Raw genomic sequence first — 11,044 nt, forward strand, 5'->3', positions numbered from 1 at the left:
GGAACGAACTTGGGAACTCCACTCATCGCGGGGAAATTAATCCAAAAAATATTCCAAAAAAGAGAGAAAAAAATAAAATTAAAAAGAATAGTAGTTTGGCTTTTGCGTGAAGATATTGCTTTCGTCCCCATGCTGTCCTTATCATTCGAATTTTTCTCCTTTTGGCCAAACATTTATCATTCGATTTGTCCATTATTTCAAACGATATCCTTATAAACGACCCTTTTGGATTTGAATTGGTTTGACGGGGTAGTGAGAGAATCCTAGTCCTAGTATAGTTCTTCTTGAAGATTCTAACCTTTTAAGAATTTACACAAATACAAGTACATTTTCTTTTTGGGAAAAGGGGCCCCCCCGCCCCGCCCCCGGGGTAGGGGGGAGTAGAATTTTTTAAGTGATATACATCGATATACATGAAGGTATTTTTCTTTCTCTATCTATTCTTTTCAATTTTAAACTCAAACTTTTGAATTGTAGATAGAAAAGATGAAAGTATTACAAAACAAATTGTGGGTCTAACACATTTGCCACTAATTTTTGTCAAGCGAAAAATCCCAAACTAGTACCTTATAACACATTTATCCAGTCTCATAAATTTGTGTGCCTAACCCAAATCTAGAATTATGTTCACTATCCCATTAAAATTCATACATTACACGTGGTAGAAGACAATAAGATAAATCTAAGGTAGAGAACAACAAATCCAATGTGGAAATCTACATTGTTGACACATATCCTTTTTAACGAATGGTAGATTTCATTTAGAGGTACTAGCCTATGAGGCAAAGATTACTTTAAGGGTAAACGTGTTATTAGATAAAAGTTTACAATTTTTAATGGTATTAACTCTTCATTTAAAAAAAATTATTTGTTTCTTATTGATGAGATTTTGCTCATTGAAAAATTCATATCAATTAAATAAATAATTATACAATTGAAGAGTACATATGCAAAACTATTTTCAAAATAAGCCATATCATTAAGAGTATATTTGAAAGGTGGTTTCTTTGATCTATCCGGTTGTTTTATAAGTCTAAACTGAACGAGAGATATAACTCGGCATACTCTCTATCTACCCTTTTACTGAAATTTAATCTCAACAAAAAAGATAACTCTTTGGAACCAACATCTTCTCTAACTCCAACTTTTTACCATATATATAAGTCAATGGCTTGTTCATTAAGGTTGTAGCAAATTCGGAAGTTTTGTCAAGAGAAGTAATTGGAGGTTCAGCAGACATTATTTGCACGGTCGATTTGCTCTTCTGCATCAGGTCAGTGGATTTCCTTCTCTCTTGGTTTGATTATATTGGCTTAGGCTATATAATTTTGAGTCTTATATGTGATCCAAGAGACCTGTCACTGTGATTTGGCTACTGAGGAGAGTTTGATATGGTGCCCAGATGCGCATATATGTAGATTTTGACTATGACCATGTACTGATATGGAAACAAGTGGAAAGTATGTAATGTATATATGTTATGAATCGTTTGGTGCTGAACTGTTTTATTCTTTCAAACTTTATGACATGTCTAATCCATTGCATTCTGAGTTGATGATTCATAGTTAAGTTAAACCAGTTACGGTTTTGTAGATTTTGAGTAGTTTGATCGTGGAGTTTATGGATCGTGTACTTTTGTGGAATTAGTTTGGCTTGTTCTTAACCTGTAACATTAGTTTGGACAGCACTGTCGCCGACCGTGATAGTTTTCGACAGGATTGATGATTGACCTGTGCAGGCACTTCTGTGGCTGCTCTTTGTGCAGGGCTAGGAGACATGAAGGCTTTCTCAGGATTCACCATGCCGTTGCTTCTTTGTCTCGCATTCGTGGTCCTCTACTCAGGATCAGGTTCTAGTTTCTCTCGTTTATCTCCCACTTTTGTTTGCTTTGTTTGCTAAATCACATGCCCCTCCAAGAACACTTTACCAGACTCCCTTTAGTACTATGTGATTCTTTTGTGTTCTCCTTGATGCTTTGAAAAAGGTTGACTGTTGGATTGTTTTACCTGTTGTGATGTAGTAGACATGGGCAATTAAGCTAATGCTTTCTCGTTTTAAGCCATTCCAGGACAGGTCACGCAGGATGCCTTCAATGATATTTACTATGATGCATCAGCAACAACACAGGCAAGATCAAATTCCTAGACACCCTTTTGCGAACTTTAAGCATGTCATATTCGCAATCATTGCTAAGTTGAATTCAAGCACAAAGAACCGGAGATTGATCTTAGACAATCAATTATTCCGTGCATTGGTTTTTTTCAAGTAGTTCACATTTTTGGTCTCCTGATAGTACGTAGCTAAAGCTTCCGGGAAACAACTTGCAATCCTAAGCTAAACATATTAAATGTTATTGAATTCGATGTTTGGTGAATTCAATGCTAATTAGAGAATTCTGAAGCTTCTATGTGTACGTATTTGATAAGCAGTGTCTAGCAGAGCCAGGGATTACCATGTATGGAGGCGGCATCATAGTTAACCCGCAGTTTACCTACGGCACATACGGATGGACTGTATCTGGGCAAGGAGAGATTGCAGAACGCGTATCGCGTACCAACAATGGGTTCATGGCGGCGTACAATAGGAAACTTCCACTGGACAGTTTCTCCCAGAAAGTTCTACTCGAGAAGGGCAAGTTCTACATGTTTTCAGGTAATTATTCCCTCCGCGATCTCCACAAAGATTATTGTATGCTCCCAGTACGCGTACGTATGCGCCTATACTTGCGTGTTGGAGTTGTTCATGTGAAGCCCACAAGCTTGGGACATAACAAGGGATGTGAAAACATGAATTTCGATGAAGTTAAAGATGAATGTTACTCATGTTGAAAGTGGTGATTTTGCAGCTTGGGTACAAGTCAGTGAAGGAAGTGAGACGGTATCGGCAGTATTTGGAACTGGAGGAGGCGAGTTTGTTCCCGGAGGCAGCGTCGTGGCTGAGCATGGTTGCTGGTCATTGCTAAAAGGAGGCATCGCTGCGAACTCTTCAGGACCCGTCGACCTCCTTTTTGAGGTGAAAGGCATTCAACTTTTTTGGTCTATCTATTTATGGTGAACACATTTCTACTAGTCAGTGCTTTATTAGGTGTTATTAGAAGATCAGCACATTCGAAAATGAACTGTATTCAGGATGCTAAATCAGACGCTTAATGTATGATTGTTACTTACTTTCCATGTTGAGTGATCAATTCTTTTGAATTTTACCCTTAATTCATCATTAACTCTGTCAAGATTAAACCTTTGTGAGAACAATTTCATTGAAAAGTTTCAAGCTACATTAGGTGAAGAGCTAATATTAAGCATACATTGATACCAATTTCTGATTGTCGCAGAGCAAGAATACCTCAAAGGAAATATGGGTCGACAATGTCTCGCTGCAGCCATTCTCAAAAAAGCAATGGCGATTTCACCAAGACCAAAGCATTGAGAAGGTAAGAGTTATGAGTTGAGTTGTATCTTGTGCCATAACAAACTGCGGCAAATTTCATAATTGCAGGTGCGGAAGGGCAAAGTGAGGTTGCAAGTTACTTATCCATATTCAAAAGCCGGAGTTGGCGGAGCCACAATACTCATCAAACAAACCAAACCAGGCTTTGCATTCGGGTGCGGCATGAACTCCCACATTCTCGAAAGCACCGATTATCAAAACTGGTTTGCATCGAGGTTCAAATTCACTGCTTTCACCAACGAAATGAAGTGGTACAGCACAGAGAAGAAGCAAGGCCAGGAGAACTACACAATAGCTGACGCAATGCTGAAGTTTGCACAGGACAACAATATCTCGATTCGAGGCCACACCGTTTTCTGGGATGACCCGAAGTACCAGACTGACTGGGTCAAGGCCCTTTCGCCCAAGGAACTGCAGGAAGCAGCTGAGAGGAGGATCAACTCCATCGTATCAAGATATGCTGGAGATGTGATTGCTTGGGATGTGGTCAATGAGAACCTGCACTTCAGCTTCCTTGAGGACAATCTTGGGAAAAACGCCTCTTCGATTTATTTCTCAAAGGCATATAAGCTCGATCCGAGCGCAAGAATGTTCGTGAACGAGTTCAATACCATTGAGTTTGGTGGAGACGTTAAGGTGAGCCCCGGGAACCTGAAGAAGAGGCTTGAGGGGATGCTTTCGTATCCTGGAAACGAAGATATACCTGCAGGAATAGGAGTGCAGGGCCATTTTGGCCCTGGCCAGCCAAATTTGGCTTATATGAGATCAAGCCTGGACATTCTTGCAACAACTGGAGCGCCCATTTGGCTGACAGAAGTATCTGTGGAACCAGGACTTTACCAGGTATTGGACTTCCCCTAGGACAGAGGTGATCATGCCTAGCAGCACCGCTCGACCAGAAGAGCAAAATGGGCAGGCTGGGGATAGCGATTCTCTTCTTGCGTCCTGCCTACCAAACCTTGCCAGTCTTTTATAGAGCAGTTTCCTTTTCCCGATATTAGTCCTGATAGATCCATTATCCAAATATCCGCTGTCCTGAGCCAGCCTCGAGCTGTGATCAGTAACTAGAAGTACAGTTTTAAAAACTTGGCAATTTGACACTTTCTAATTTGCACAAATCTTTTCCTGACATCACAGGCTCAGTACTTGGAGGAGGTGCTTAGGGAGGCTTATTCTCATCCTGCCGTGGAAGGGATCATAATTTTCGCAGGCCCTTTGCCCGCCGGCTTTTCTGCCACTGCTCTCACAGACATGAACTTCAACAGTACCCCTGCCGGAGATGTTGTGGACAAGCTGATCAAGGAATGGAAATCTGATGATCTGAAAGCTCGCACAGATGAAGGAGGGTTCTTTGGCACTTCGCTGCTCCATGGAGAATATGAGATCACGATAATCAATCCAATCACGAATTTCTCTTCCACTTCAATATTCGAAGTGACTAAGGATAGCTCAGAGAAGATCTTCCATATTCAGATGGAATGAATAGTCTGCCACAAGCTCCTATACACCTAAGGATAGTTTTTTAGCGTGGATTGATGCTGCTATAATTCATAGTATAGGTATTTTTAAAAGTAGATAATTCATCTTAGGATTTCATGAGCAATAGTCGATATTTTTCAATTTTCGTTCTTTCTAGGAGACTTTTCTGAAATGAGAGTAATAGGAACATTACATATTTGGTTCTGCTCTTCTACTCAGGATCAGGTATTAGTGATTTTTGTTCTCTCGATGCTTTGAATGAAGTTGACTGGGAGAATGTCTTACCTGTTCTGATGACGCAGTCCTAAACAATTAAGCTAATGCTTTCAGTTTTAAGCCATTTGAAGGCAAATCAGCACCAACACAGGCAATATCAAAAACGCCAACTGCCCTTTTGCGACTTTCTTGCGTGTTGACATGCAAATTGCCAATTTGATTGCGTGATTAGTACTATCATGAATGCAAGAATGAAGAACCAGACATTGATCGTAGATGATAAGAACCCAAGATCTCAGCCCGAAAAAGAAAAATGACCATATGAATTATTCTGCACATCTGATCTTCCAAGTAGTTCACATTTTTGGTCTCCTAGAAGATACATAGCCAAAGCCTGCAGGGGACAGCTTGCAATCCTAAACTAAGCAGAAAAAAAGATAGAAAATTTGTGATTGAGTTCGAAATTATGTGAGTTCAATGGTAATGAGAGAATTAACTGAAGCTTCGATGTCTACCTATATAACAAGCAGTGTCTGGCACTAAAGTATTTTTGCAACAATGACCTACTAGGCTAACTTTATGCTTAAATTTTTTTCGAACTAGTTATATCTTTCTAGTTCGATCTTATATTTTAACTTACGCAAACATAAATATCACACTATAAAATGAATCAATCATCGTTTTTGCCTTCTGATGTACCAAGAGAAGAGACAACATTCGCAATGCGACTATCACCATCGCCACTGCACAGCTACCGCATTGCCTGAGGTGACCCGGCCAGCACTATTAAGAGGCTTCTAAGAGAAATTTCCACATTCTCATAGAGGTGCAAAATCACTTGTATGTCATCAATAAGCATGATCTTCTAGGTCAAAATTACATGCTATTGACTATCCATACAAATAATTATTGACATTTTTATTGAACCCTTTTGCTTTTGCCCTCCTTAATTAATCTTAATCAGCAGTTATCTGTCAACCATCAACCATTATCCTCAGATATCTATAGGAGCTTCCAGCTGAGCTTTTATCCAATCTGAAAATGGAAAGTTCTCCCTGAGCTATCTCTGGTCACTTCAAATCTTGAAGTGGAGGAACAATTTGTGGCTGGGTTGGTTATCGTAATCTCATACTCTCCATGGAACAGTGAAGTGCTAAAGAACCCTCCATCATTGGTGCAGGCTTCGAAATCAGGGGATTTCCATTCCTCGATCAGGTTGTCCACAATGTCCCCAGCCGGCGTGTTGTTGAAGCTTTTGTCGGTGAGAGCCGTGGCATTGAAGCCAGCGTACGCAGGGCCTGCAAACATTATGATCCCTTCCACAGCAGGATGTGAAAAAGCCTCCCTTAGGATCTCCTCCAAGTATTGAGCCTGCAACGCCAGAAAAAGAAAAATCTTTAATGCATTAGGGAGTGCCAATCCTTTGATATTGCACTTTCAGTTTGTCACTAATCACAACTCTAAATTGGTTCAGGACAGCACATTCTAGGATGAGTGTGGATGCCCATTATTAAGAAAATCAAATATTTTATTTAATATTGACAGGGTCGGCGGGCGAAGTTGGGCGGGCCGATTGCAGGAAGAGAAATGCTTGCCCAAGCCTGCCCAATTTTTCCTTTCGGGCCAACCAGTCTGACCCGGCACACCCGGTTGCGTGGCCATGCATAGTTGATACCTGGTTAACTCCTGGTTCCACAGACACTTCTGTGAGCCAAATGGGAACACCAGTTGTAGCCAGAATCTCCAGACTAGATCTCATGTAAGCCAAATTTGGCTGACCAGGGCCAAAATGGCCTTGTACTCCTATTCCCGCTGGGATATCTTCGTTTCCGGGGTACGAAAATATCTCCTTGAGCCTCTTCTTGTAGTTCCCCGGGCTCACCTTCTCGTCCCCACAGTACTCAATGGTGTTGTACTCATTCAAGAACATCCTTGGGGTTGGATCGAGTTTGTATGCCGTCGAGTAATATATCGAGGAAGCGTTTTTCCCGAGGTTGTCCTCGAAAAAGCTGAAGTGCAGGTTCTCATTGACCACATCCCAAGCAATCAGTTGTCCTGCATATCTGGAGACAACCGAATTGATCCTCTTCTCTGCTGCTTTTCGCAGGTCCTCGGGTGACAGGGCCTTGACCCAATCGGGCTGGTACTTGGGATCGTCCCAGAAAACATTGTGGCCTCGGATCGAAATGCCGTTATCTTGCGAGAACTTCACCATTGCGTCAGCTATTGTGTAGTTCTCTTGGCCTTGTTTCTCCTCTGTGCTGTACCACTTCATTGCGTTGGTGAAAGTGGTGTACCTGAACCTCGAAGCGAACCAGTTTTGATAATCAGCGCTATCGAGGATGTGGAAGTTCATACCGCACCCGAATGGGAAGCCCGGCTTGGTTTGTTTGACAAGAAATTTGGCTCCTCTGACCGCTAGTCCTCTTTTCTTCACATAAGTTATCTGGAACCTCACTCTGCTCTTCCGTACCTGCGAGATCAAAATTCGCAACAGTTTTTTTTTTTTTTTTTTTTTTATGTTTTTGAGCTAACTTGGGACAACTTCTGATTTCACCTTCTCTATGCTTTTATCTGGGTGAAACCTCCATTGCTTCTTCGAGAATGGCTGCAGCGCAACATTGTCCACCCATATTTCTTTCGAGGTATTCTTGCTCTGCCACAATCAGGAATCAGGACAACATTAGCACTCCAACTAATGTAGCTTCCAACTTTTCAGTGAAAGTATTCTCACACAGGTTTAATCTTGACCAAATTCGGGACGAATATGGCAAACACACTGCCCGTTTACTCCCAATCGAAGGGTGAATTTCGAAAAGTACTGATTACTGGAGAAGTTAACTGTGCACATGGGGGATAACAATAGCAATCATACATCAAGTCTCTGATCTTGTCTTGAATTCAGTTCATTTTTGGAATGTGCTGATCTTTTAATAATCAAATAAGAAGGCATAAACTAGTTGAAGTGTGTTCTTTCAGAAGTAGATTAATCTAAAACAGTTCAGTGGCCCTCACTTCACCTCGAAAAGAACATTGACAGTGCTCGAAGAATTCGCAGCGACACCTCCTTTTAGCAAAGACCAGCACCCTTGCTCTGCCACGATGCTGCCTCCAGGGACAAACTCGCCATCTCCGACTCCAAATACCACTGATACTGTCTCGCTTCCTTCATTGACTTGTATCCAAGCTGCGAAAATCCCTCGTCAACATGAGTAATAAATCGTCTTAAACTTCATCCACAGACACCGTTTCGCATTCCTTGATATTGGAGACCCGAAATTCTTTGCAAAAAAAAAAAAAAAAAACCATTCAAGTGTCCTGTTTATGCGAGCCCACAAACCACATGTTTATTGGCTTCATGAAGAAAATCCGACATGCACGTGAAGGCATGTGTGCGTACTTGGGGTTTGTATTGATGTTCTGTAGGAAAAGTTTTCCAGATAATTACCTGAGAATGCATAGAACTTGCCCTTCTCGAGTCGAACTTTCTGAGAGACACTGTCCATGGGACGTTTCCTATTGCGTGCCACCATGAACCTGTTCTTGCTACGCGATATGCATTCTTCAATCACTCCTTTCCCAAACACGGCCCATCCGGCGGTGCCATTACTGAACTCCGGGTTAACTATGACCCCACCGCCATACATAGTACTCCCAGGCTCTGCCAAACACTGCTTATTGGATACATAGGGATCCCAGTTACAGTCAGTTCTCATCAGCACCAAAATCACAATTTGGGCATGAACCAAAATTTTTTGCTTAATTTCAGCACAAATTGTTTCCTGCTGGCTTTTAGCTATTGACTTTCAGGAACCAAAAAATGGGTACTACATGAAAACTACGTCATTGTACAGAATGATTCGTTTGATCATATTTCTCTCTTTGGGGCAGCGATCTTGGGTTCAGAATAATTCATTTGACTTATTGATGACCATGAAAATCGAATTGGCATTCACACGTGAACATAACTCAAAAGTTGCCAGTAGTGTCCAGGACTTTGATCTTACCTGGGTCGTTGCCAATGCATCATATTGCACATCACTGAAGACAGCCTGGGTGATCTGCCCTGAAATGGCTAAACATAGAAACCATTTAGCTTAGTCGTTCATGTCATCACCGACGTGACTAAGAAAAGCATTTGGAACAGCTAAAACCAATCTAATAGTCAACTTTATTCAAAGTACATCAAGAAAAATCTTTAAAAAAACAACAAATCCTAAACTCTATTGAAAAGTTCTTGGAGGGATATGATATAATACTAATTATAATGCAAGGGGAATAAACTGTGAGAGAAACTAGCACCTGATCCTGAGTAGAACAACACAAATGTGAGCCAAAGAAACAGTGGCATGGTGCATACAGAGGAGCTTATCGCCTCTTTCCAGTCCTGCAATAAAATGCCAACCAGAGAAACCGTGTAAGGCACCAATCAATCATGTCCAAAAGACAAAATAACTCCTGTGAATGTGAAAGCGTGCAGCAACCTGATCAATCTCAGTTCCTGCACGTCCCGTGACTCTTCTCTCGACCCCATATATATAACCCAACAAAAGACTGGCCCAGGGCTGGTCTGGAGATCTTGTCTGGAGATCTTGATGGGTAGGTGCCAACGGTGTCCAAATTAGCGTTCTGTAAGTCAATAGTAAGAATGTGACTTGGATGTAGAGAGAGCATCGAGAAACAGGTAACTCTACTAAACTTGTTTGCTAAGCGATGTGATAGAGCACATGTGGATAATTCAAACAAGTGGGATATTTGAGGTTTCACTATATCTGGCCAGATCAAACATCACTGCAGTTAACAACATCGGTCTTATTATATTTCAGTAGCAATCTCCCGAGGAAATTAGCTTTTAAAGAAATTATTGGGAATTGGAATGCGGAAGCCCCTTTCTTCCGTCCTTTTACTGTTTGGATTGCCTGTTCAGCTGTCTTAGAGGAATCCTCTTTTGGATGAACCCTGATGAAGTGACGACTAGTAAATTGACCGGGTGTGAATAACGAGGACATTTTCTTGATTTTTATAAAGGAGATTGTAATTGTTTTTTTTTTTTTTTTCGTGGAGCGGGGGGGGCGTTGGGGTGGTTCGTTTCTGCAGTAATTTTACACGGTTCTTTTAGACACACAAGAAGAGACAAATGGGAATCTTTAAAAGCGGGCGTTGGGAGAACGCAACAGGAATGGCAAACGTTGACGAGGAGATTTTCATTTCTTTTGTAAGAATTTTGCTAGCATAATAGCCTTTGAATTACTATAAAAATATTTAATTGTTGATAATTTAATTGTTGTGAATATTTATTTTGCTAGAATTTTCTGCATATTAGTCTATGTCTCTTGCGGAAATCCCTGTCGACAATAACATTTGAACAACATAATAAATATGGTCTTAAACCCGTGCAATGCACGAGCACCTCTCTAATGAAACATATAATAGTGCTGAAATTAGCGCAGGTTGAGTCTCATGGCATGTGTCGGAAAACTCTTTTGTTGAAGACGACAAAACACTTGGTGAACTAATATGTAATTAGCACAGAGATTTCAATACACAAGAATTTTGCTAGCATAATAGCCTTTGAATTACTATAAAAATAACAACTTATTTTGAGTTATAAATTCTTGAAGAAATAAGTCACATAATAATTTATAATTATTTATTATTTAAACTTTTTTGTTATTCAAAATAGATTACCATCCTCACAGTAGATTAAGAACTGTTACCCAATCATTTCTCTTTTGAGAATAATCGTTGTCATGATCTTGTATGTTGCTTGTGAAATGCTTTGGTACGTGCAGAGGCGTTTTGATTATGTTCTTTTGACGCTTGGATCTATTGGAAACTAGTGGGAAGTCGAGTTTTGGGAAGAGCTTTCCTCGTGGGCCTGTTTGTCATGAAAAGAGTTCGA

At 40.7% G+C, this 11,044-nt stretch overlaps 2 protein-coding genes across 3 annotated transcripts; one reads left to right on the top strand and one right to left on the bottom strand.

Annotated features, from left to right (window-relative positions):
- Window positions 1–2,440: 2,440 nt before the first annotated feature.
- LOC120295401 (endo-1,4-beta-xylanase 5-like) lies at window positions 2,441–5,117 on the top strand. Its single transcript, XM_039316516.1, has 5 exons — window positions 2,441–2,652; window positions 2,846–3,012; window positions 3,332–3,430; window positions 3,496–4,290; window positions 4,585–5,117. Exons 1-5 carry the CDS (start codon window positions 2,454–2,456, stop codon window positions 4,927–4,929), a joined length of 1,605 nt encoding a protein of 534 aa, XP_039172450.1. The 5' UTR covers window positions 2,441–2,453; the 3' UTR covers window positions 4,930–5,117.
- An 868-nt stretch (window positions 5,118–5,985) lies between these two features.
- Window positions 5,986–9,659, bottom strand: LOC104453077 (endo-1,4-beta-xylanase 5-like). 2 transcript variants are annotated; one of them, XM_018859814.2, is made up of 8 exons: window positions 9,627–9,659; window positions 9,445–9,529; window positions 9,150–9,208; window positions 8,591–8,813; window positions 8,163–8,329; window positions 7,700–7,798; window positions 6,818–7,615; window positions 5,986–6,513 (listed from the first exon to the last, which is right to left on the bottom strand). In XM_018859814.2, the coding sequence occupies exons 2-8, from the start codon at window positions 9,491–9,493 to the stop codon at window positions 6,169–6,171; spliced, it is 1,740 nt and encodes a 579-aa protein (XP_018715359.2). In that variant the 5' UTR covers window positions 9,494–9,529; window positions 9,627–9,659; the 3' UTR covers window positions 5,986–6,168. The 2 variants fall into 2 exon arrangements, with proteins under 2 accessions (XP_018715359.2, XP_010065884.2); XM_010067582.2 differs by having other exon boundaries at window positions 9,150–9,217.
- Between the last annotated feature and the right edge of the window lie 1,385 nt (window positions 9,660–11,044).

The sequence above is a fragment of the Eucalyptus grandis genome, chromosome 7, assembly GCF_016545825.1.
Source record: "Eucalyptus grandis isolate ANBG69807.140 chromosome 7, ASM1654582v1, whole genome shotgun sequence".
NCBI lineage: Eukaryota > Viridiplantae > Streptophyta > Magnoliopsida > Myrtales > Myrtaceae > Eucalyptus > Eucalyptus grandis.

What these genes read in the sequence shown, in the direction of transcription:
- LOC120295401 (XM_039316516.1), top strand. Translation starts at nt 2,454, where the DNA reads ATGTATGGAGGCGGCATCATAGTTAACCCGCAGTTTACCTACGGCACA. An exon ending in CAAGTTCTACATGTTTTCAG is followed by an intron (nt 2,653 to 2,845) that starts GTAATTATTCCC and finishes GTGATTTTGCAG; the next exon opens with CTTGGGTACAAGTCAGTGAA. An exon ending in CCGTCGACCTCCTTTTTGAG is followed by an intron (nt 3,013 to 3,331) that starts GTGAAAGGCATT and finishes TGATTGTCGCAG; the next exon opens with AGCAAGAATACCTCAAAGGA.
- LOC104453077 (XM_010067582.2), bottom strand. Translation starts at nt 9,493, where the DNA reads ATGCCACTGTTTCTTTGGCTCACATTTGTGTTGTTCTACTCAGGATCA. An exon ending in GTTGTTCTACTCAGGATCAG is followed by an intron (nt 9,218 to 9,444) that starts GTGCTAGTTTCT and finishes TTCTATGTTTAG; the next exon opens with CCATTTCAGGGCAGATCACC. An exon ending in TGGAACCAGGAGTTAACCAG is followed by an intron (nt 6,514 to 6,817) that starts GTATCAACTATG and finishes CTGGCGTTGCAG; the next exon opens with GCTCAATACTTGGAGGAGAT.